Below are 27,554 nucleotides of genomic sequence, written 5' to 3'. Positions count from 1 at the left end.
ACCACTGCCACTAAAATGAGTCTCTCTGGGGAGGTTGAAGACATGGGGTAAGAGAAGAGTCTCTGGAGGGCATTTACCATGAAGATGATGATACTGATGATGATGATGATGGTGATGACGATGATGATAGATACTTCATTAATAACCAGATTAATGTTAGGCATAGGTTGGTTTACTGTATGTTTTAATTTTTTATGACATAGGAATGTAGATATACTGTAGTTCAATGCAAACTGTAGCAACAGACAGTGTTACAACACTCACTAGAAGGCTTGTCCATGGAGGAGGAGAGTGGATCCTGGAGGGAGATGGCCACTAAAAACCTAAAAGCTACTGACAATACAGATACAGTGCATTCGGAAAGTATTCAGACCCCTTCACTTTTCCCACATTTTGTCATGTTACAGCCTTATTCTAAAATGAATTCAATTCATTTGTTTCCTCATCAATCTACACACAAAACCCCATAATGACAAATACAATACAGGTTTTTAGAAATGTTTGCTAATTTATTAAAAATAAAAAACTGAAATGTTACATTTACATAAGTATTCAGACCCTTTGATATGACACTTGAAATTGAGCTCCGGTGCATCCCTGCGGATCACCAGCCCCTCACTCTATCCCCCACCGACGTGTGTGCGGCACTGAGCAGGACTAACGCACGCAAGGCTGCTGGTCCTGATGGGATCCCCGGACGCGTCCTCAGGGCCTGCGCTGTGCAGCTGACTAAGGTTTGGACTGACATATTCAACCTGTCCCTAGCCCAAGCAGCTGTCCCCGCGTGCTTCAAAACCACCTCCATCGTGCCGGTGCCAAAACACTCCACTGCAACGAGCTTAAATGACTTCCGACCAGTGGCACTCACGCCCATCATCATGAAGTGCTTCGAGAGGCTGGTCTTAGCTCAACTCAAGACCTGCCTACCACCCACACTGGACCCCTTTCAATTCGCCTACCGGCAGAACAGGAGTACAGAGGATGCCATTTCAACGGCACTTCACTCCGCCCTGTCCCACCTCGACAAGACTAACTCTTATGTGAGAATGCTGTTTATTGACTTCAGCTCAGCATTCAACACCATCATCCCCTCCAAACTGATCTCCAAACTCAGGCAACTGGGCATCAACCCCTCCCTCTGCAACTGGATTCTAGACTTCCTGACCAACAGGCCGCAGTCTGTTAGGCTTCACAACCACACCTCCTCAACCCTCACCCTGAACACCGGCGTTCCACAAGGCTGCGTGTTGAGCCCCCTCCTTTACTCCCTCTTCACCTACGACTGCACACCTGTACATGGCTCAAACACCATTGTTAAGTTTGCAGACGACACAACGGTGATCGGTCTCATCAGCAACAACGATGAGTCGGCCTACAGGGAGGAGGTCCAGCACCTAACAGTGTGGTGCAACGACAATAACCTGGCTCTCAACACCAAGAAGACCAAAGAACTCATTGTGGACTTCAGGAAGTCTAAAGCTGGCGCACACACCCCCATCCTCATCAACGGGACTGAGGTGGAGCGAGTCACCAGCTTCAAGTTTCTGGGTGTCCACATCTCTGAGGACCTCTCCTGGACCCTCAACACCTCCACCCTGATAAAGAAGGCTCACCAGCGTCTCTTCTTCCTGAGGAGACTAAAGAAGGTCCATCTATCTCCTCAGATCCTGGTGAACTTCTACCGCTGCACCATCGAGAGTATCCTTACCAACTGTGTCACAGTATGGTATGGCAACTGCTCGGCATCGGACCGGAAAGCACTGCAGAGGGTGGTGAAGACTGCCCAACGCATCACCGGTTCCTCACTCCCCTCCATCGAGGCTGTCCAGGGCAAACGATGCTTGCGTAAGGCACACAGCATCGTCAAGGACATCTCTCACCCCAACCACAGACTTTTCACCCCACTCCCCTCCGGGAGGCGCTACAGGTCTCTCCGCACCCGAACCAGTAGGTTCAGAGGCAGCTTCTTCCCTGCGGCTGTCACCCTGCTGAACTTGAACACTACACCTACCTGACAACCTACTACCCCCGCAACCCCCACCCCCCCCCCCCCCCACCCGGACAATTGCACTATTGCACTATACTCCCCTCCCCTGCTCTTACTCAATACCACTGCTCTTCTGTACATACCTGTTCATACTGTTCATACTGTTCATAATGCACATAATGCACATATCCTATATTTTCTTTAATACTACTGCACATACTGTACATACTTGTTTATACTGTTTATACAGCATTCCATATTTATATTTATTCTGCATCTACCTCATGTTACTGTTAATACATATATACTGCTAGACTGCATTACCCATACAGCTCATATGCTGCTACACTGCTCATACTGTAACTATTTATTCTGCTATAATGCTACTGCTACTCACATACTGCTATACTGCACTGCTATATTATACTGCTTATATTATACTATATCATACGGCACTACTACTGATCATATATTGCACTACCTGTAAATACTGTTCATTGCACTTTCTGCTATTTTGCACTTCTGGTTAGACGCTAACTGCATTTCGTTGTCTCTGTACTTGTACTCTGCACAATGACAATAAAGTTGAATCTAATCTAATCTAATCTAATCTATTTCCAGCTGTGGTAAATTCAACTAATTGGACATGATTTGGAATAGCACACACCTGTCTATATGAGGTCATTTTACATTTACATTTATGGCATTTAGCAGACGCCTTTATCCTAAACGACTTACAGCAAATACATTTGTTTAAGTAAGTGAATCATCTATCCATCAGTCATCATAAGATGAAGTAATCAATGTGCAGACCAGGGTTAGGGTTAGGTTTAGGGTTAGGGTTAGGATAAGGGTCATAGGCAGTCACAATGCTAGAAGAAGATTTTTTTTTTAACAGGAGAAAAAAGGTCCCACAGTTGACAATGCATGTCAAAACAAAAACCAGGCCATGAGGTCGAAGGAATTGTCCGTAGACCTCCAAGATAGGATTGTATCGAGGCACAGATCTGGGGAAGGGTACAAAAAATATATATATTTGTAATTTAAATGCTATTCACAATACAGTTATATTAATTTGGACTGGCCACACCGTCCCAACTCTGCTCCTCCCAGTGCACCCTAACCCTCCATGGTGATGGGGGTTTAATCCTAGTAGTCAATATCCTGACGACACACAGACACTCACTCATATGAACACATGACATCCATTATCTTCTGTTGAACATGTGAACATTGGTGTCTTTGTGTTTGACAGGATCCAGAAGGAGAGACCAGCCTCACCTGTATCCAGCTGTGCGTCCATGAAGAGTGACCGGTCTATGGGACAACCAATAGACTTCAGACAAGGAACCGTCACTACTAAACAAAGGTAGGTGTATCATGGGGGATGTGATGAACTAACTGCTCGACTACGCCACCTTTTTGTTTCATGAGGTCCTCGGAGGAAACTAGAATGAACTCAGGTTCTACTATCAAGGAGGGAGCATGGGAATAAGGCACACAATGCAACAATGATTTATTTAACAGCTTATAATCACATCATCTTCAGCTCTAGGAGTTCAGCACATGTTTATCATTAAAAGCAGAATTTCAAATGTTAGACATAGGAATGTAGATATACTGTAATTCAATGCATACTGTAGCAATAGACAATGTTGCAATACTCACTAGAAGGAGTGTCCATGGAGGAGGAGAGCGGATCCTGGAGAGAGATGCCCACTAAAAACCTAAAAGCTACTGACAATACAGATACAGTGCATTCGGAAAGTATTCAGACCCCTTCACTTTTCCCACATTTTGTCATGTTACAGCCTTATTCTAAAATGAATTCAATTCATTTGTTTCCTCATCAATCTACACACAAAACCCCATAATGACAAATACAATACAGGTTTTTAGAAATGTTTGCTAATTTATTAAAAATAAAAAACTGAAATGTCACATTTACATAAGTATTCAGACCCTTTGATATGACACTTGAAATTGAGCTCCGGTGCATCCTATTTCCAGCTGTGGTAAATTCAATTGATTGGACATGATTTGGAATAGCACACACCTGTCTATATGAGGTCATTTTACATTTACATTTATGGCATTTAGCAGACGCCTTTATCCTAAACGACTTACAGCAAATACATTTGTTTAAGTAAGTGAATCATCTATCCATCAGTCATCATAAGATGAAGTAATCAATGTGCAGACCAGGGTTAGGGTTAGGTTTAGGGTTAGGGTTAAGATAAGGGTCATAGGCAGTCACAATGCTAGAAGAAGATTTTTTTTTTAACAGGAGAAAAAAGGTCCCACAGTTGACAGTGCATGTCAAAACAAAAACCAGGCCATGAGGTCGAAGGAATTGTCCGTAGACCTCCAAGATAGGATTGTATCGAGGCACAGATCTGGGGAAGGGTACAAAAAATAAAATATATTTGTAATTTAAATGCTATTCACAATACAGTTATATTAATTTGGACTGGCCACACCGTCCCAACTCTGCTCCTCCCAGTGCACCCTAACCCTCCATGGTGATGGGGGTTTAATCCTAGTAGTCAATATCCTGACGACACACAGACACTCACTCATATGAACACATGAAATCCATTATCTTCTGTTGAACATGTGAACATTGGTGTCTTTGTGTTTGACAGGGTCCAGAAGGAGAGACCAGCCTCACCTGTATCCAGCTGTGCGTCCATGAAGAGTGACCGGTCTATGGGACAACCAATAGACTTCAGACAAGGAACCGTCACTACTAAACAAAGGTAGGTGTATCATGGGGGATGTGATGAACTAACTGCTCGACTACGCCACCTTTTTGTTTCATGAGGTCCTCGGAGGAAACTAGAATGAACTCAGGTTCTACTATCAAGGAGGGAGCATGGGAATAAGGCACACAATGCAACAATGATTTATTTAACAGCTTATAATCACATCATCTTCAGCTCTAGGAGTTCAGCACATGTTTATCATTAAAAGCAGAATTTCAAATGTTAGACATAGGAATGTAGATATACTGTAATTCAATGCATACTGTAGCAATAGACAGTGTTACAACACTCACTAGAAGGCTTGTCCATGGAGGAGGAGAGTGGATCCTGGAGGGAGATGACCACTAAAAACCTAAAAGCTACTGACAATACAGATACAGTGCATTCGGAAAGTATTCAGACCCCTTCACTTTTCCCACATTTTGTCATGTTACAGCCTTATTCTAAAATGAATTCAATTCATTTGTTTCCTCATCAATCTACACACAAAACCCCATAATGACAAATACAATACAGGTTTTTAGAAATGTTTGCTAATTTATTAAAAATAAAAAACTGAAATGTCACATTTACATAAGTATTCAGACCCTTTGATATGACACTTGAAATTGAGCTCCGGTGCATCCTATTTCCAGCTGTGGTAAATTCAATTGATTGGACATGATTTGGAATAGCACACACCTGTCTATATGAGGTCATTTTACATTTACATTTATGGCATTTAGCAGACGCCTTTATCCTAAACGACTTACAGCAAATACATTTGTTTAAGTAAGTGAATCATCTATCCATCAGTCATCATAAGATGAAGTAATCAATGTGCAGACCAGGTTTAGGGTTAGGGTTAAGATAAGGGTCATAGGCAGTCACAATGCTAGAAGAAGATTTTTTTTTTAACAGGAGAAAAAAGGTCCCACAGTTGACAGTGCATGTCAAAACAAAAACCAGGCCATGAGGTCGAAGGAATTGTCCGTAGACCTCCAAGATAGGATTGTATCGAGGCACAGATCTGGGGAAGGGTACAAAAAATAAAATATATTTGTAATTTAAATGCTATTCACAATACAGTTATATTAATTTGGACTGGCCACACCGTCCCAACTCTGCTCCTCCCAGTGCACCCTAACCCTCCATGGTGATGGGGGTTTAATCCTAGTAGTCAATATCCTGACGACACACAGACACTCACTCATATGAACACATGAAATCCATTATCTTCTGTTGAACATGTGAACATTGGTGTCTTTGTGTTTGACAGGGTCCAGAAGGAGAGACCAGCCTCACCTGTATCCAGCTGTGCGTCCATGAAGAGTGACCGGTCTATGGGACAACCAATAGACTTCAGACAAGGAACCGTCACTACTAAACAAAGGTAGGTGTATCATGGGGGATGTGATGAACTAACTGCTCGACTACGCCACCTTTTTGTTTCATGAGGTCCTCGGAGGAAACTAGAATGAACTCAGGTTCTACTATCAAGGAGGGAGCATGGGAATAAGGCACACAATGCAACAATGATTTATTTAACAGCTTATAATCACATCATCTTCAGCTCTAGGAGTTCAGCACATGTTTATCATTAAAAGCAGAATTTCAAATGTTAGACATAGGAATGTAGATATACTGTAATTCAATGCATACTGTAGCAATAGACAGTGTTACAACACTCACTAGAAGGCTTGTCCATGGAGGAGGAGAGTGGATCCTGGAGGGAGATGACCACTAAAAACCTAAAAGCTACTGACAATACAGATACAGTGCATTCGGAAAGTATTCAGACCCCTTCACTTTTCCCACATTTTGTCATGTTACAGCCTTATTCTAAAATGAATTCAATTCATTTGTTTCCTCATCAATCTACACACAAAACCCCATAATGACAAATACAATACAGGTTTTTAGAAATGTTTGCTAATTTATTAAAAATAAAAAACTGAAATGTCACATTTACATAAGTATTCAGACCCTTTGATATGACACTTGAAATTGAGCTCCGGTGCATCCTATTTCCAGCTGTGGTAAATTCAATTGATTGGACATGATTTGGAATAGCACACACCTGTCTATATGAGGTCATTTTACATTTACATTTATGGCACTTAGCAGACGCCTTTATCCTAAACGACTTACAGCAAATACATTTGTTTAAGTAAGTGAATCATCTATCCATCAGTCATCATAAGATGAAGTAATCAATGTGCAGACCAGGGTTAGGGTTAGGTTTAGGGTTAGGGTTAAGATAAGGGTCATAGGCAGTCACAATGCTAGAAGAAGATTTTTTTTTTAACAGGAGAAAAAAGGTCCCACAGTTGACAGTGCATGTCAAAACAAAAACCAGGCCATGAGGTCGAAGGAATTGTCCGTAGACCTCCAAGATAGGATTGTATCGAGGCACAGATCTGGGGAAGGGTACAAAAAATAAAATATATTTGTAATTTAAATGCTATTCACAATACAGTTATATTAATTTGGACTGGCCACACCGTCCCAACTCTGCTCCTCCCAGTGCACCCTAACCCTCCATGGTGATGGGGGTTTAATCCTAGTAGTCAATATCCTGACGACACACAGACACTCACTCATATGAACACATGAAATCCATTATCTTCTGTTGAACATGTGAACATTGGTGTCTTTGTGTTTGACAGGATCCAGAAGGAGAGACCAGCCTCACCTGTATCCAGCTGTGCGTCCATGAAGAGTGACCGGTCTATGGGACAACCAATAGACTTCAGACAAGGAACCGTCACTACTAAACAAAGGTAGGTGTATCATAATTGTAGCAGAATTTCAAATGTTAGACATAGGAATGAAGATATACTGTATTTCAATGCAAACTGTAGCAACAGACAATGTTACAACACTCCCTAGAAGGCGTGTCCACAAAGGAGGAGAGCGGATCCTGGAGGGAGATGGCCACTAAAAACCTAAAAGCTACTTACTATACAAATATATATATACATGACAATACAGATATATGAATTTGGACTGTCTACACCGTCCACCAATGTTAGTTCTTTGTAATATTCAGCTGACCAAGGAACTTTGTTTGACTTTAATAACTTAGTTTCAATGGCCGAAAACAACAATGGGTTTTCAATCATACCTCAGTCAGGATACAGTCATCTGAATCTTGTTAAAGGTTAGTTTGAGGTTTAATCTTCGTAGTGGTCTATGAGGCTGCCAATAACATTCTTTAGTGGTATACACACTTAAGTTATTCTATTTGGGAAAATGGGACTCATTCACACTCCGCTGGATGAAGACATCTGCTTATTTCTTGTTTTTACCCAGAATGCCCAGTGACCAGGTGAAGAGACCAGCGTCAGAGATTCCCAGTGGTCAGTTTGTCCAGAGTCAAAGTGAACTGGCCTCCATATTCAGGGTGAGCTAAATAGAAAGTAATAGAAAGTATATCATTGAAGATGACTAAGCAATCCCCATACAAAAGTTATTTTTTTCTTGTTTCAATTGCTTGCCAAAGTCAATTGATGTGTTTTTTGTATTTAGTCTCTCTACTGTATGTAAAGGTTTACCCATTATTGTCTATCTCACTCCACTTTACTTTTCTAAATGTTTCAGTCACTTAAGGACAATGTCATCAGTTTAGTGAGAAATGAGCTGAAGAGGTTCAAGAGGCTTATTTCTCAAGACTACTCAGAGTGCTTTGAGAGTCAGGGGGAGGAAGAGGAAGTGGTGGATGATGAAGAAGAAGAGAAGCAGGAGAGCAGTGCCAGAGAAGGGGCTCTGAAGATCACACTGCACGTCCTGAGGAACATGAACCAGAAGGAGCTCGCTGACAAACTGGAGAAACGTAAGAGACCTCATGTGTTTTCACAGAGAAGTATTACTGGGCTGAAATATTATTGGAAATACAAACACCAACAACTATAATTATGATGTCCAGTTGTGGTCAGAAATTTACATGCACTTAAAGAACATGTATGTCATGGCAGTCCTGAGTTTCCAATCAACTCTTTTTTTTCAGTGATGGATTGATTGGAGCACATACTTCTTTGTCACGAAAAAACATTCATGAAGTTTAGTTCTTTTATTTTATTTTTATTAAAAAAATTACATCACCAAAATTGATACATTTTGGTGATATAAAAAAATCATTAAAAAATCATGTAGAAAGTTGTGTCAATCAAATTTGCTTTGTGGCATGGCCTCTTAACGTCTTATGAGTGATTATGATTGACTACAGCTGGTGACTTATTTCAGCCCATTTAAATAGGGCTCGTTTGATACACTCATTACACTCAGCCAAAAACGCTACAATGGGAAAGTCTAAGGAGCTCAGCACGAATCTGAAAAAGCGCATCATTGACTTGAACAAGTCAGGAAAATATTGTTGGAAATACAAACACCACTAACTGTAATTAGTATGTATATCCCCATTTGGTCACTCTTTATATTATGTTGCCTCTATAACTTGGTGTCTCTGTAATTACTCCAGTAACAAGATTGGTTGTTACTGTATAATTGCAGAGTAATGGGTTTGGACAGTTTCCTATAACACAGATGGAATAAGGACTGTTCTTTCCTACACGTGTAGTAATATATCATTCAACTACACTACATACAAATAATAATTAATTTCTATGTAAGAACTTGTTAATTAATACAACATATGGTCCTCTGTCGCTCAGTCGGTAGAGCATGGATTTAACAACGCTTAGGTTGTGGGTTTGATTCCTGCTGGGACCATATATATACTGAAATGTATGCACTCACTGCAATGCAAGTCGCTTTGGATAAAAGCTTCAGCTAAATGGCATTTATATATATATTTACAGTTACTGCAGGTACTGGGTCAACTTAATGTAAAGTGTCCAGGAATATTTTGTAAATTGTTTTGTCATTCAGGTGAGCTTGCTGTGGTGTGCCAACAAGAACTCAAGTCCACCCTGAAGAAGAAGTTTCAGTGTGTATTTGAGGGAATAGCTAAGCAAGGCAACCCAATACTTCTCGATAAGGTCTACACAGAGGTCTACATCACAGAGGGTGGAAGTGGAGAGGTCAATAATGAACATGAGGTCAGACAGATTGAGACAGCATCCAGGAGACCAGCAACACAGGAGACACCAATCAAATGCAACGACATCTTCAAGCCTTTACCTGGACAAGACAAACCAATGAGAAATGTGCTGACAAAGGGAGTCGCTGGCATTGGAAAAACAGTCTCAACTCAGAAGTTCATTACGGACTGGGCTGAAAAAAAAACCAATCAGGATGTCCACTTCATGTTTCCACTTCCTTTTCGGGAGCTGAATTTAATGAAAGAGAAGAAATTCAGTTTGAATGAACTTCTTGGTCATTTCTTCATTGAAATAAAAGAATCCGGAATCTTGAACTTTGACAAGTATAAAGTTCTGTTCATCTTTGATGGTCTGGATGAGTGCCGACTTCCTCTAGATTTCCAGAACAATGAGACATGTTGTGATGCCACAGAGTCAACCTCAGTGGACGTGCTGCTGACAAACCTCATCAAGGGGAATCTGCTTCCCTCTGCTCTCCTCTGGATAACCTCCCGACCTGCAGCAGCCAATCAAATCCCTCCTGAGTGTGTTGACCAGGTGACAGAGGTACGAGGGTTCAACAACCCACAGAAGGAGGAGTACTTCAGGAAGAGAATCAGTGATGAGAACCTGGCCAGCAGAATCAACACACACATGAAGTCATCAAGGAGCCTCCACATCATGTGCCACATACCAGTGTTCTGTTGGCTCTCAGCCACTACCCTAGAGAGACTGTTGGGTGAAGCAGAGAGAGGAGAGATGCCCAAGACTCTGACACAGATGTACACACACTTCCTGGTATTTCAGACCCAACAGAGGAATGTGAAGTACCTTGGAGACCATGACAGATATCCACAGTGGGATAAAGAACTAATTCTGTCACTGGGAAAACTGGCATTCAATCAGCTAGAAAATGGCAATCTGATCTTCTATGAGGAAGACCTGAGAGAGTGTGGCATTGATGTCACAGAAGCCACAGTGTACTCGGGAGTGTGCACTCAGATTTTCAGAGAGGAGTGTGGGCTGCACAAAGTGTTCAGCTTTGTGCATCTGAGCATCCAGGAGTTTCTAGCTGCTTTATATGCATTCCTTACATTCAACGACAGCAATGAGAATCCACTGGTCAAACAGAAATCCTCATCCTGGAACCTATGGGCATTACTCAGCCACAAACGAAAGATTCCCACACCACTGATCAACCCCATCATCAACCTACACAAGAATGCAGTGGACAAGGCCTTACAGAGTGAGAATGGTCACCTGGACCTGTTCCTGCGCTTCCTTCTGGGCCTCTCACTGGAATCCAATCAGAATCTTCTACGAGGCCTTCTGACACAGACAGGAAGCAGCTCACAGACCAATGAGGAAACAGTCAAGTATATCAAGGAGAAGATCAGGGAGAATCCCTCTCCAGAGAGGTGCATCAATCTGTTCCACTGTCTGAATGAGATGAATGACCAATCTCTAGTGAAGGAGATCCAAAGCTACCTGAGCTCAGGACGTCTCTCAGAAACCCAACTCTCACCTGCACAGTGGTCAGCTCTGGTCTTTGTGTTGCTGACTTCAGAAGAGGAGCTGGATGTGTTTGACCTGAAGAAGTACTCCAGATCAGAAGAGGGTCTTCTGAGGCTGCTGCCAGTGGTCACAGCCTCTAAGACAGCACTGTAAGTAGATGGACAAAACACTGTATTGACACTTGGCTTTCTGTTTTTTTTTTTTTTTTTTTTTTTTTTTTTTATGTGATCACTTATAATGATTTACGGATTAAATTTGAGAAACAGAGTTATTGAGCACATGGTTAAAAGTAATTCATTAATGGATCGCATGCTTATCTTTAATGTTTTATTGACACGCAAATATGTGACTTGCTCCATCATGTTCAGTCGCTTTGTGTCTCGACTCCCAATAATGAGGTAGAAAAAGTCATTTCCAGTCAGAGTACTGAACACCGGTCTGGAGAAATCCACTCCTGACGTTGACTCTTTTTTTACGACTATCGCATTCCACTCACGCTACCACAGATTCTCACACCGCAGCTCAAATTAAGACTTTTGGTCTGACATTAAGCAAATAACGTAGGTAGCATATACAATAACATGGCTGGCTGTGTTCACAGTTCAGCTAATGAGTTTGTCAGCTTTATTTTAGTGAAAGTGGAATGACTCAGTTCTCTAGCCAGTGAGTTTACAGTTGGTGCAGTTGGAAGGAGCTCGCCACTCATCTCCCAACTGAAATCTCTATCCATCATTTAAGGCATGAAAAGTATGGATACATGATGATTTCACCTTTAAAATGAAGTGAAATTATTAGAAAATATCTTGTTCTATGTTAAAATCCCGAAAATGTCATTATATTGTCATTAAGTGCGGCGACATGCAACTGGAAATGATAGAACACATCACATATGTAAATTTTTCTCTGAGTTAAAAAGACTTGATGCTTGTATTTATTCCTCATTCAGGCTGAATGGATGTGACCTCACAGAGGGATGCTGTAAAGCGTTGGCCTCAGCTCTCAGCTCAGACTCCTGCCACCTGAGAGAGCTGGACCTCAGTAATAATGATCTAGGTGCCAGGGGGGTGAATCTGCTCTCTGCTGGACTGGGGAGTCCACACTGTCAACTCCAGACACTGAGGTGAGGTCTGAGACTATTCTTGTTGTCAGACACATCATTCCTAAGTGTCTGTTACATTATCATTTTATGGAATCAATGATACTTGCACTGAAAGGCTCAATAATTAGGACAGACAATGGACATTATCTTCCAAGCAATTATTATATAATGTGTGTGTGTGTGTGTGTGTGTGTGTGTGTGTGTGTGTGTGTATGTGTGTGGTGGGAGGGGGGCTGCTCTGTCTTTAATCTCTGAATATGTTTGCAATAGCTAGCAAATATATTATACCAGACGTAGAAATCAAGTGACTACAAATGTATCCATGGTTGCTTGCTCACCTGTTGAGAGCAACTATAACTATCACTCATGAATTCTTGCACCACAGTGATCGTTTGGCTTCATGTATAACATAGAACAATATCTTGTTCTATGTTAAAATCACGAAAATGTCATTATATTGTAATTAGGTGCGGCGACATGCAATTGGAAATGATAGAACACATCCCATATGTAAATTTTTCTCTGAGTTAAAAAGACTTGACGCTTGTATTTATTCCTCATTCAGGCTGAATGGATGTGACCTCACAGAGAGATGCTGTGAAGCATTAACCTCAGCTTTCATCTCGAACTCCTGCCACCTGAGAGAGCTGGACCTCAGTAATAATGATCTACGTGACAGGGGGGTGAAACTGGTCTCTGCTGGACTGGGGAGTCCACACTGTCAACTACAGACACTAAGGTGAGGTCTCAGACTATTCTTGTTGTCAGACACATCATTCCTAAGTGTGTTACATTGTCAATGATACTTGCTCTGCAAATCTCAATGATGGAGACAGAACATTTACATGATCTTCCAATCAATTCCTAAACTCTTCACTGTGACAACACATGGCCTATCACTTTATTTGTATTCCACCTTTTTCTTTTGTCAACTCCCAGACCGTCATCCCGTGCATGCACCCTTAACCTAGGACTACTTTCCCCTCCAAAAAGATGAATAAATCAATATAAGGTCCACAATATGAGCGGTCTTCATAATTACAAAAAAAAGCTATGAAGGATACCATCTTACCGATCTCAGATTGGGTGTTTTTGAGTAACCATTTCAGAGGGACAGCAACATATGCACAGTTCAATAACAAGAGGCCAACCTTTAGGTCAGGATGGTTTTGCAGCTGACTCAGCACATCCCCACCAACAGATATAACCCAGGGGACAGATATAACCGGTGTCAATCTGACTGGCTGTCTTGATTTGTACTGTTTCTACATAAAATCATAAAGGAATCAATGAACAGTGTATGACTGAAAAAATATAATCATCATGACATGGTCATACTGATTTAAAATAGATTGTTGTTTTGCTATATTGATTATAACAATATTATATACGACAGATGAGAAATCTGTCTCCCCTCACACTATTAAGGAGGGAGCATGAGAATAAGGCACACAATGCAACAATCATTTATTGTACAGCTTATAATGACATCATATTCAGCTCTATTTATCATTAAAGGCAGAATTTCAAAGAGTGTATGTGGCCTTAGATCATCTGATGGGGCTACACAATACTGCACTAACCCAATAGCTAGCAAATATACCACACTTAGAAATACAATGACTACAAACCTGCCTGTGATTGGCTTGAATCATGAATTCTTATCATAATGCACCACAGTGATGGTTTGGCTGCATGTATTTGTATTACTCATTCAGGCTTAATGGATGTCACCTCACTGGGAGATGCTGTAAAGCGTTGGCCTCAGCTCTCAGCTCAGACTCCTGCCACCTGAGAGAGCTGGACCTCAGTAATAATGATCTTGGTGACGGGGGGGTGAAGCTGCTCTCTGCTGGACTGGGGAGTCCACACTGTCAACTACAGACACTGAGGTGAGATCTGAGACTTTTCTTGTTGTCAGACACATCATTCCTAAGTGTCTGTTACATTATCATTCTATGGAATCAATGATACTTGCACAGAAAGGCTCAATAATTGAGACAGACAATGTACATTATCTTCCAATTAATTACTATATTGTGTGTGTGTGTGTGTGTGTGTGTGTGTGTGTGTGTGTGTGTGTGTGTGTGTGTGTGTGTGTGTGTGTGTGTGTGTGTGTGTGTGTGGTGTGGTTGGGGGTGGGGGCACTCTCTCAATAACATTTCTTTCCTCAATTCCTGACTAATCTGGCCGAGATCAGCTGATGGGGCTACACAACCCAATAGCAATCAAATATACCAGACTGAGAAATACATTGACTACAAACATGCCCGTGATTAACTTGAATCATGAATTCTTCTCACAATGCACCTCAGTGATCGTTTGGCTGCATGTATTTTTTTGTATTCCTCATTCAGGCTGAATGGATGTCACCTCACAGAGAGATGCTGTGAAGCGTTGGCCTCAGCTCTCAGCTCAGACTCCTGTCACCTGAGAGAGCTGGACCTCAGTAATAATGATCTAGGTGACAGGGGGATGAAGCTGCTCTCTGCTGGACTGGGGAGTCCACACTGTCAACTACAGACACTGAGGTGAGGTCTGAGACTATTCGTGTTGTCAGACACATCATTCCTAAGTGTCTGTTACATTATCATTCTATGGAATCAATGATAATTGCACAGAAAGGCTCAATAATTGAGACAGACAATGCACATTATCTTCCAATCAATTACTATATAATTTGTGTGCGTGCTGTGGTGGAAGTCTAGGATTTACCAATCTGTACTTTAGCTCTTCAGAGGTAAGAATCAAGAAACAAGTCCTGAGTAGCCACAATATATGAATCCGGTGTTTATTGCTTGCAAACAAGAGACTAGAGCGTAACAGCAGCCCAGCGTAGAACCGGGGGTCCGTTCAGCGCAAGTCTAAAGAGACAATGATCAGGTTTGTCTTTTATACAGTTTGAACATAATGCCAGGCGCCGCCAAGGCTATCGGCTGATGGGCTTGTGCTTACGTGAGAAAGGGCGGGAGAGAATGAACAATGGGGAGACTTTCTTACTGATCAATCAGCGCTTTCCTACTGATTAATCGCCATTGAACATTTCACACCTATCGGCAGGATGCGTCTGTCCCCCCATTATTGCTCTCTCTCACCATTCCCTCAGAGATCACCGATGTTCATATGGTAAATCATGCAGTGCTTCTTAGAACAATGGCTATAGAACCTTAGAGGTGTGGCAAGAGAAAATGTAATCACAGTAGTTACACAAGTTGTATCAGTCATATGAAAGTGTATAACCTGAAAATAGTTCTATGAATGTATTTTCCATAACAGTGCGTGTGTGCGAGAGTGCGTGCGTGCGTGCGTGCGTGCGTGCGTGCGTGCGTGCGTGCGTGCGTGCGTGCGTGCGTGCGTGCGGTGGCGGGGGGGTTGCTCTGTCTGCACCCTGTGAATATGTTTGCCCTCGTCAAATCCTGACCCACCTGGCCTGAGATCAGCTGACACAATACTGCACTAACCCAATAGCTAGTGTGGCAGTAGCAATAGCGGGTTAGCAGACAACGCCACCCTGGGGATTGCACCCAGGGAAATATTAACCAATAACCTCACAATTAGAACAACACATGTTCGTTGACTAACGGCACCAGAGACAAGGTTCCAAAAATAAGTTGTCAAAAAATAGATGCTCCACGTATAACATACAGGACAAGTGTCAATCACACCTGTTACAACCCGGCTCGCTAGGGGAAAGGGAAGCAACATATAACCAGGTGGAATTGGTAAATTATAGTTATTTTATTAACAAGGAACTTAAATTGTCTTAAGGGTAACAAGGGTCATACAGATTCAGTGGCTACAACAATAGAAAAAAGGACCTGCAGGGGCTGTTCAACTCAAATAAACAAATATAACCAAAAGCAAGCTCATAAACAGAGAGCAAAACCTAAACTGTCATCATCTAATCAAAACCAAAGCGAAAACAAAACCTCACTGGCCTAAAGCAGTGGACAAAACTTAAATACAGTGCAGAACAGCCACCTCTACTCTTGGAGAGTCTAAACAAAGGAATCCACTGAGTGTGGTGCAAAATCAGTGCAACAAAACTATACTTGGCCCAATTTTCGGAAACCATAAACTAATAAACGATTGCGCTAAGCACAGTATCACAATACACAATACTAACAAGTTTCTACAAAGTCTATAGTTCTACGAGTTTCTACGAGTTTCTACAAGGTCTATTGCTCTACAAGTCTCTCATGGGTACTGGTCAAACATCCACAGCCCCCCGACTGACAAGCTGGCCCGGCTTTTTATCCGGCCCGCGCTGGGACCCGATAGGCGCGCTGGTTGCGATGCCTCCAATCCGGATCCGCGCTGGCGATGTCGACGGAGTGGGCGGAGCCTCGGAATTTGTAGCGCGCAGCCTGCTTGACAGCATAACAAGAGACATACGGGCGGGTATCGGCTGCGGCCGTAACACCCTCCCCCTTAAGATACAACTTCATAACAAATACATATATGTTTATTGTACACAGAATAAAACACATCTATACTCTGGACAGGGCATCTGCTAAAACATTGTCTGTACCCTTTTTGTGGCGAATGTCTAGGTGATAGTCCTGCACAATCAGTGCCCATCGCATGAGTCGCTGGTTGTGATTATACATTCTGGATAGAAAGACCAGAGGGTTATGGTCTGTAAAAACTACAACGGGTAAGGGACTTGACCCGACATATACATCGAACTGTTGCAGTGCCAACAACAACGCAAGGGTTTCCTTCTCAATGGTTGAGTAATTAACTTGGTGCTTGTTAAATTTCCGCGAAAAATAGCATACTGGGTGGTCAACCCCATCTACACCCTCTTGCAAGAGCACAGCCCCAGCTCCAACAGCGCTAGCATCAACCTCTATTTTAAAGGGCCTGGAGAGGTCGGGAGCAGCGAGCACAGGGGCGTGGCTTAGTAAAGCTTTCACACTTTCAAACGCATGCTGACACTCAGGTGTCCACATAAAATCTACTTTGGGACTAAGTAGGGGTGAGGGGATGGACTACCGTGGAAAAGTTCCGGCAGAAACTCCGGTAGTAACCTGCCATGCCTAGGAACCTGCGAAGCGCTCTCCTAGTGGGGGGAATGGGACACTGTGAGATGGCAGTGACCTTGGCCTCTACAGGGAGCACTTGCCCTTGTCCCACTTGCCTGCCTAAATAGGTGACGCTCGCTTTTCCAAACTCACACTTCGCTAAGTTCACAGTGAGCGTCACTTCAGCGAGCCGAGTGAACACTTGTTCTAAAATCTTTAAATGCTCCTCCCAAGTAGTGGTGTACACAATCAAGTCATCCAAATAGGCATTACAATTTGTCAGACCTGCCAAGACTGTGTTCACTAACCTTTGGAACGTTGCTGGAGCGTTGCACATACCGAATGCCATGACGGTGTACTGCAGGAAATAATCTGGTGTTACGAACGCTGAGATTCGTGAGGCACGCTCAGTTAAGGGCACTTGCCAATAGCCTTTGAGGAGATCTAATTTGCTAACGTATGTAGCTGTGCCCAAATTATCCACACAATCCTCCATCCTAGGTAGGGGGTAAGAGTCAGGCACTGTAACGGCGTTTACTTTTCGAAAGTCCGTTATGAACCGAGGGGAACCATCCGGTTTAGTTTCCAAAAGGCAAGGAGAGCTCCACGAGCTAGAGCTGGGAATGGCTAAGCCATGTTGTAATAAATACTCCGCTTCCTTCTTCATCAGGGCCCGTTTAACCGGGTTAACCCGATAAGGATGCTGTTTAATAGGCCTAGTCTCCGTAACATCAATATCATGCTGGATGACGGTGGTTCGGGTCGGAACATCACCGAATAGACAGCGAAAACGGCCTACTAACTCCGTTACCTCACGTTGCTGCTCAATGGATAAATGCGTTAACTGAGACGGCAACACTGTCAGCATTTCTGAATTTATCAAGCGACTGCTCTGATTTGAGGAATGACGCGCCATCAAATCCTCATTGGACATTTTAGGAATCTCTGCCACAATTAATGCACAGCTGTCAGGGGCAACAGGGTTTTGGACAGGTTTGCAAGTCTCGCTACTCTTTCCGGACACTTCTCTAGAGTAGTAGCGTTTTAGCATGTTGACATGGCAAACGCGAGTTCTTCTCCTTCTCTCGGGAGTGCTGATGACATAATCAGTGTCACTAAGACACTCACGGATGTCATGTGGGCCGGAGAATTTTGCCGAAAGAGCAGACCCGGGGATAGGCAGTAAGGCTAAAACTTTGTCACCGACCTGAAATTGTCTGGGGACGGCGGAGCGGTCGTAACGACGTTTCATCGCCGTTTGTGAAGTGGCAAGAGCTTCTCTTGCAATGGCATTGGCCTTATGCAAGCGCTCACGAAATTGACTAACAAAGTCCAACACGTTCTGCTCGGCGGAAGATTCGGACGCTAAAAATGTGTCTTGCAACGATTTCAGTGGACCACGGGGCGTGTGGCCAAAGACAAGCTCTGCGGGGCTGAATCCTAAAGATTCCTGGACGGCTTCACGGGCTGCAAATAGCATAAATGGAACTCCCTCATCCCAACTTTTCTCAGTTTCTAGGCAGTATTTTCGGAGCATAGCCTTTAAGGTCTGATGCCACCGTTCTAACGCACCCTGAGACTCAGGATGGTATGCACTAGAAAATGTATGCCGTACACCTAACATTTTGAAAGCCTGCTTAAAAAGCTTTGACTTAAAATGTGTGCCCTGATCCGTTTGGATCACACGGGGCAGGCCGAATGTGGAAAATAATTTATTTAGCGCCTTCACTACCGAACTGGCGGTGATGTTACGCACCGGGACAGCTTCGGGAAAACGAGTGGCGGCGCACATAATGGTGAGTAAATACCGGTTTCCACTCTTTGTTCTGGGCAAGGGACCAACACAATCAACTATTACCCGTTCGAACGGCTCTCCTATTGCAGGTATAGGATGCAATGGGGCCGGCGGAATGGTTTGATTTGGTTTCCCTGCCAGCTGGCATACATGACAAAAGCGACAATGTTTAGCTACATCAGCCTTTAACCCTGGCCAAAAGAAGTGCCTAAGGATGAGCTGATAAGTTTTGGTTATCCCTAAATGTCCTGACCACTGGCTTTCATGAGCTACCGACAAAACATGGGGACGATACACAGACGGAACAACTACCTGATAGACAGTACTCCAATCAGAATTGTTCGCTACGGGAGGCGACCACTTACGCACCAGAACCTCGTTATGGAGTAAGTAGGCTACCTTCTCTTTTACGGTGTCAGCACTCACCACATTGGAGAAACACTTAGCCAGCGTCGGATCAGTTCTCTGAGCAGCACACAGGCGTTCGCGGGTCACTGGAAGCGACAGGGTATCAGAAGGTGGCGTCTCTGGGCCGGTCGGGCGCTCTAGCTCAGCGGCACCTTCATTAGAGGATGCGACCTCCGTCCCACCCTCTGCTGAAAAGGTCTGCGCAAGCACACTGTCAAAGAGAGAAATATCCTCATCCCTATCCTTATCTCTGACTGACTGTGAGCGAGTGACTGCGCACGCAGGGAACAACTCCGATTGAAACTGTCCCATTTTTCCTATCTCCGGGCACTGAGGGAAATCCAACACTTCCAGTGTAGGAGTCACTTTACCCCCAGCTATGTCGTTACCCATTAAAAAGGCAATACCTCTAACTGGCAACGCAGGACAAACAGCAACAGGAAAGAAACCTGTGATCAGTTTTGATCGTATGTGTATGCGGTGTACTGGCCGAGGGACGTAACCCATTTCAAGGCCACGCAACACAGCTCCATACCCGCATGCAGACTGCTCTGTGAAGGGCAACGCATCGGCGACTATTACCGACTGCGAGCAACCCGTGTCTCGTAAAATACGCACCAGGCGCTGATCACCAGTCTCGCCTGTCAGTGATACTAACCCCTCGAATGTGAATGGTTCAAAACATGCCTCAACTTCCGCAACACTAGTCTCGGTGTCAAAACGCGGTTCACTTTTAATTAATCCGACACTTTTCGGATACGGGCCCCTCTGAGAAGGCTGTTGCTCTTTCTGTCTAAGAGTCAAACAGTTTGCAATTATGTGACCAGGTTTGTGACAATAAAAACACTCTCTTTCCTCTTTCTTAGGATTTTGTGACTTAAACGAATGAGTATGCACCGCCGGAGCATGACGAGGCTTCTCAACAGAGACTGACGGAAACACAGTCCTGTGAGTTAGCACATACTCGTCGGCCAGTACAGCAGCAGAGGAGAGTGAACTTACTTTCTGTTCATTTAGATACACTACAAGGCGATCGGGCAAACTCTTCTTGAATTCTTCCAACAAAATCAACTCCCGCAATGAAGTAAAGTCATTGGCCTTGCAGGTTGTGATCCACTTATCAAACATTGTTCCCTTTTCCCTTGCGAACTCACCATAAGTCTGGTTTGGGGCTTTCTTTAGATTTCGAAACCTTTGTCTATACGCTTCAGGGACCAATTCGTAAGCGCGTAAAATCGCGGCTTTTACATTATCGTAATTTAGACTATCCGCTATAGGGAGGGAAGCAACTGCTTCTTGGGCTTTGCCATGCATTTTGCATTGTAATAATAGTGCCCACACTTCAGCCGGCCACTGCAGCGCTGAAGCAATGCGCTCAAATGCACCAAAATAGGAGTCCACCTCCGTTTCCTTAAACGTTGGCACTAATGCAATGTGCTTGCTAATTTCAAAAGTTTTATGCGGTGAAGTGGTGGAAGGAGGAGACATACCGTCTGCCGCAGCGGACGCATGCAGTGCCTGCGCCGCTCTCTGGGAGTCGAGTTCCAGCTGTCGAATTCTCACAGCGGTGTCAGCCTCGATCTCCAGCTTTTTTATTTCCAGCTGTAACTGTCGGTTTTGTGCCTTTTCCTGGGCTTCTATGTGGAGACGGGCAAGACGGACTTTTAGCCGAGCCCCGTCTTTGGACCCAGTGCTGGTAAAAGGCGAGGGATCGTAGCGAGGCAGCGTAAACAGAGTTTTCACCCGCTCATCTGTCTCACCCTCCACTTCCGCACTTGCCTGAGCACCTTGAGGATCACCTGCCACTTCACCCAGTGCACTACCATACAGCACAGCGGACTCTGACTGCGACAATACAATTACTTCTCTCTCCACCAATTCGTGTATTACTAGAGCCTTAAGCTCGGCTTTCTTAATTATCCGCTTGGGATAAACTAGACCGTAGTGATGTGCTATCTGTGCTAAGTCATCTTTACGGCAGATATCAATCTGCCCAAGAGTGGGATTAGCCAGGAATGTGTCAACGTTGAACAGTGCCATGCCAATACCCTATTGTATTATTCTAAAAACAGTCCAACCTCCCAGTTGTCAATAACTTTTTGTTTGGCTACGGGAATTAATCCTTTAACAGATAAATATCCCGGACGAGCCCCCACTTATGTTACAACCCGGCTCGCTAGGGGAAAGGGAAGCAACATATAACCAGGTGGAATTGGTAAATTATAGTTATTTTATTAACAAGGAACTTAAATTGTCTTAAGGGTAACAAGGGTCATACAGATTCAGTGGCTACAACAATAGAAAAAAGGACCTGCAGGGGCTGTTCAACTCAAATAAACAAATATAACCAAAAGCAAGCTCATAAACAGAGAGCAAAACCTAAACTGTCATCATCTAATCAAAACCAAAGCGAAAACAAAACCTCACTGGCCTAAAGCAGTGGACAAAACTTAAATACAGTGCAGAACAGCCACCTCTACTCTTGGAGAGTCTAAACAAAGGAATCCACTGAGTGTGGTGCAAAATCAGTGCAACAAAACTATACTTGGCCCAATTTTCGGTAACCATAAACTAATAAACGATTGCGCTAAGCACAGTATCACAATACACAATACTAACAAGTTTCTACAAAGTCTATAGTTCTACGAGTTTCTACGAGTTTCTACAAGGTCTATTGCTCTACAAGTCTCTCATGGGTACTGGACAAACATACACAGCCCCCCGACTGACAAGCTGGCCCGGCTTTTTATCCGGCCCGCGCTGGGACCCGATAGGCGCGCTGGTTGCGATGCCTCCAATCCGGATCCGCGCTGGCGATGTCGACGGAGTGGGCGGAGCCTCGGAATTTGTAGCGCGCAGCCTGCTTGACAGCATAACAAGAGACATACGGGCGGGTATCGGCTGCGGCCGTAACAACACCATATGAGAGTAGGGGGGGGGAAACAGAGCTATCAGGGCTGAGGCTTACCAGCAGGGGGCGAGATAACAGGAGACGGAGGGAGGGGGTCCAACAACACCAATAAGTCACTCGTGCTCGCACATACACACCGCAAAACAGGATCAAAATGGCGAAGTAAGAGAAAAACCAGGAGGCACACGTGAACACACACGGGGAAAGGGACACCACCACCGAGGGGATCGAGCTGCCTCCCTGCCTTGGGCACTCAGCACCTGAAAAATAAAAGAAGAGAAAGGAGGTGAGGGAATATATAAACAAACAAACAAACAATAAACACAACGACACAGAATGACAAAGGCTATGGTTGGGTGGCTAAGCCAACCACTGGTGATCCGCAGCTACAAAAAGGTCTCCTGTGGGTTAACATAAGCAGGACTAAAGCACACCATAAACAAAATCCCCCAAAGTAACCAAAACCTCCCCAGAACACACACCCACACTGATTGCAACACAGACAGACAACACAGAAGGACAAAACAACAGATAAGTTAAAAATAGCGGTTGTTAGCGTCTTCGCCGCTATCTTCCAGGCCAGTGGCAAGCCCAGGACGGATGAGGCAGCTATGCAGGTAAGCTATGTATGGCAAAAACAGCAGTAGGCACAGACACAACCGGCAGTACCTAGAAGGCACACAGGACACCCCATTAGTGCTAAACATAATGCTAAAAACAAGAGCAATAGAGATCCAAGGTAAGGGATACATACCAGGAAGTTGACAACTTCCCACTCCAACCAGCGAGCTCACGGAGCTCCGCTAAATGTTTACATTCAGTAGGAATCCATACAGAATGTTACGCGATCAATAGCCCAGCACGCACCACTGACCAAGACAGGACACCGCCAAGCAACAGGTGGAAGCGCTGCAAAGCGACCACAGCATGTAAAGAATAAATCACCATGCTACAAACAAATCAGCCAGAGTCAGAGCGTACATAGAAGGAGCGTACATACCGGTAGCCAGTTGACTGGGGGGCGTAGCAGGAAGTAACGTGGGGACAAATTGTGGCGCCTCCCGACACAACGCTACCTCAGAATAAATAGGACGGTGACGCAAGCCATTGGCTGTGACGGCCCTAATCATTATGAAGGGCTCAGCCCATGCGTCTCACCACACTAGCAAATACATTATACCAGACGTAGAAATCCAGTGACTACAAATGTATCCATGGTTAATTGCTCCTGTGTTGAGAGCAACTATAACTCTCACTCCTGAATTCTTATCATAATGACACTGAGGTGAGGTCTGAAACTATTCTTGTTGTCAGACACATCATTCCTAAGTGTGTTACATTATCAATGAAACTTGCTCTGCGAAACTCAATGACGGAGACAAAACATTAACATGATCTTCCAATCAATTCCTAAACTCTTCACTGTGACTACACTAGGCCTACCACTTTATTTGTATTCCACCTTTTTCTTTTGTCAACTCCCAGACCGTCATCCTGTGCATGCACCCTTAACCTAGGACTACTTTCCCCTCCAAAAAGATAAATAAATCAATATAAGCTCCACAATATGAGTGGTCTTCATCATTTAAAAAAAAGCGATGAAGGATACCGTCTTACCTATCTCAGATGAGGTGTTTTGGAGAAACCATTTCATAGGGACCGCAACACATGCACAGTTCAATAACAAGAGGCCGACCTTTAGGTCAGGATGGCCTTGCAGCTGACTCAGCACATCCCCACCAACAGATATAACCCAGGGGACAGATATAACCGCTGTCAACCTGACTGGCTGTCTTGATTCGTACCGTTACTACATACAATCATAAACGAGTACAATACTGATCATAAAGGAATCAATGGGGGGGGGGGGGCACTCTCTGAATACCGTTACTCTCCTCAATTTCTGAACTATCTGGCCTTAGATCAGCTAATGGGGCTACACAACACAGCACTAACCCAATAGCTAGCGAATCTACCACACTTAGAAATACAATGACTACAAACCTGCCTGTGATTGGCTTGAATTATAAATTCTTATCATAATGCACAACAATGATTGTTTGGCTATATTTGTATTCCTCATTCAGGCTGAATGGATGTCACCTCACAAAGAGATGCTGTGAAGCGTTGGCCTCAGCTCTCAGCTCAGACTCCTGCCACCTGAGAGAGCTGGACCTCAGTTATAATGATCTAAGTGACGGGGGGGTGAAGCTGCTCTCTGCTGGACTGGGGAGTCCACACTGTCAACTACAGACACTGAGGTGAGGTCTCAGACTATTCTTGTTGTCAGACACATCATTCCTGAGTGTGTTACATTATCATTCTATGGAATCAATGATACTTGCACAGAAAGGGTCAATAATTGATATACATTATACATTATCTTCCAATCAATTACTATATAATGTGTGTGTGTGTGTGTGTGTGTGTGTATGTGTGTGTGTGTGTGTGTGTGTGTGTGTGTGAGGTGTGAGGGGGGGCTCCTCTGTCTTCACTGTCTGAATAACTTTACTCTCCTCAAATCCTGATCCACCTGGCCTTAGATCAGCTCATGGGACGACACAATACTGCACTAACCCAATAGCTAGCAAATACATTATACCAGACGTACAAATCCAGGCACTACAAATGTATCCATGGTTGCTTGCTCCCCTGTTGAGAGCAACTATAAGTCTCACTCATGAATTATTGCACCACAGTGATCGTTTGGCTACATGTATTTATTTGTATTCCTCATTCACATGTGGCCTTTCAACTGGCAAATGAAGAGGATTCAAAGCTGCACATGTACATTAGAGAGGAATAATCAGATTCTTGATATCAGATGGAGTGACACTATTTCCCCAGGTTGTCATTCTGTGGAGTCCCAGAGGAAGGCTGTGTTTTTTTGGCTTCAGCTCTGAGTTCTAAGCCCTCCCACCTGAGAGAGCTGGACCTCAGCTACAATCACCCAGGAGACTCAGGACTGGCGCTGCTCTCTGCTGTACAGAAAGATCCACTCTGTAAACTACAGACACTCAGGTAAAGGCTGAATATGTGGCTGGATGTATCAATGAGATTAATGCACAGTATCTATTTTTCTCACATGATTGTGTCATTCGACCTATGTGTGTTCTTCTGTGGTTGATATAGTGTGGACCATGGTGGAGAGTGCAGGCTCAAACCTGGGATGATCAAATGTAAGTCACCACTGCTGTAGAGAATAGGACTGTGATATTATTCAAGAACCAGGGTACAGCAGAGTTCAAACAGAGCACCAGTATTGTATTCATATGTACATCTAAAATATTAGTAAATGTGAATTAGTTGTATCCCTTGTAAGACATTTCCAATTAATAAATAATATTTTGTGAAACAAAAATGTTATCATAATAAGATGACATTGTGAATATTGTAATTTATTCATTTGTATTGATTTGATGATTATTTTTGCCCTCTCAATCAGATGCCTGTGAGCTCACACTGGACCCAAACACAGCACACAGACGCTTCTCTCTGTCTGAGGAGAACAGAAAGGTGACACTGGGGAGAGAGGAGCAGCCGTATCCTGATCACCCAGAGAGATTTGACTACTGGCCACAGGTGCTGTGTAGAGAGGGTCTGACTGGGCGCCGTTACTGGGAGGTAGAGTGGAGTGGGGGAGGGGCTGGTATAGGAGTGACATATAAAGGAATCAGCAGGAGAGGAAGGGGTGATGACTGTGGGTTGAGATTCAATGACAAGTCCTGGAGTCTGTTCTGCTCTGATGACAGTTACTCCGCCTGGCACAATAATAACAGGACTGACATACCTGTCTCCTCCTCTGGCTCCCACAGAGTAGGAGTGTATCTGGACTGGCCGGCCGGCACTCTGTCCTTCTACAGGGTCTCCTCTGACACACGGACCCTCCTGCACACATTCCACTCCACATTCACTGAGCCCCTCTACCCAGGGTTTTATCTTTGGAGATTGGGCTCTTCAGTGACCCTGTGTAAACTAGTCTCAGGGAGATCACACTGAACACCAAAGGCTCATATTATGTTTTACTATATATATATATATATATATATATAGTTTTTTTGATGGAAATGCATCTGACAATCCAGATGAATGATTAGATGATCAAATCAGACTGATGATGAACTCTGAGAATAACACATGAGAGAGTGTCTGTATGTATATAAGAGTTGGTTAGATTGGGTTTTTGAGTTGTGATGCTGGATTACCACATGGACATGTTCTGTAATTCACTTTCCATTGATTCCTTCACCTGTCTATCTATCCAACGTACATGTTGTTCCTTCTCCTGTGTGTGTGTTGTGTGTGTGTGTGTGTGTGTGTGTGTGTGTGTGTGTGTGTGTGTGTGTGTGTGTGTGTGTGTGTGTGTGGTCAGAGAGGATGAGGGGAGACACATTTAACTGTGTAATTGTATTGATCATTTCCTGTACTTGTAACATTCAAGCCTCTGTTGTTTTATATTGATTGTTACATTCCTTTACAGTTCAGTCTTCTTCTAGTTGGTACTGTCGGCCATCATGCTTTATGTTAACATGTATAGTTTATTTCCCTCTTCTATTCTCCCATGGACCAACCACAACTCACAAACCTCATTTCCCCCCAAGTGCCTCTGTGTTTTGGTAGTAATGACAGTAACTCTTACCTTCTGCCTCCTCCTTCTCATTCTGATAAAGGCAGCACTAGTCTACTAGCCTGAACTAACCCTGGAGTCAAGTTCCTTCATTTACTACAATGATGATGATGATGATGATTATGATGATGATGATGATGTCCATATAAACAAAGTGTTTGTGAAACAAAGAGCCGTGTGACCTCATGTTGACTCTCCACATGTCAGAGAGGCATGTCTTGTTTGCATGTACACCAGAAATAATACACAATATACCATAATGGACTGAAATGACCATGTGAAAAGATCGAATCATGTGTAAATAAATAAAATAACCTAGTAGATAAAATTGATTACGTTTATTTATTTTTGCCATTAATCCTCACACAATACCCCATAATGACAAATGTTTTTGATGGG

General features: G+C 43.6%; 3 protein-coding genes across 4 annotated transcripts in view; 2 read left to right on the top strand and 1 right to left on the bottom strand.

Moving 5' to 3' along the window:
• LOC310823733 (uncharacterized protein) overlaps positions 1-27,554 on the bottom strand; it is a 566,003-nt gene that overhangs the window by 331,462 nt on the left and 206,987 nt on the right. The window lies entirely within an intron of this gene.
• LOC310823726 (uncharacterized protein) lies at positions 43-26,527 on the top strand (the record flags this gene model as incomplete). Its single annotated transcript, XM_083696578.1, has 13 exons — positions 43-47; positions 3,243-3,356; positions 7,401-7,514; positions 8,047-8,137; positions 8,335-8,566; positions 9,622-11,437; positions 12,953-13,126; positions 14,106-14,279; positions 14,745-14,918; positions 24,616-24,789; positions 25,376-25,549; positions 25,661-25,707; positions 25,974-26,527. The coding sequence occupies 13 exons, from the start codon at positions 43-45 to the stop codon at positions 26,525-26,527; spliced, it is 3,843 nt and encodes a 1,280-aa protein (XP_083552704.1).
• LOC310823888 (uncharacterized protein) overlaps positions 7,466-27,554 on the top strand; it is a 61,944-nt gene continuing 41,855 nt past the window's right edge. The window contains exon 1 of one of the 2 annotated variants that reach the window (XM_083696808.1): positions 7,466-7,514. The gene's annotated coding sequence lies outside the window, so the exon portion shown is untranslated. The remainder of the gene's footprint in view (positions 7,515-27,554) is intronic. The other variant, XM_083696809.1, reaches the window with a different exon arrangement.

Source organism: Argentina silus, assembly GCF_951799395.1.
Source record: "Argentina silus genome assembly, chromosome: Y".
Lineage (NCBI taxonomy): Eukaryota > Metazoa > Chordata > Actinopteri > Argentiniformes > Argentinidae > Argentina > Argentina silus.
This window is presented reverse-complemented; position numbering and strand designations above follow the sequence as displayed.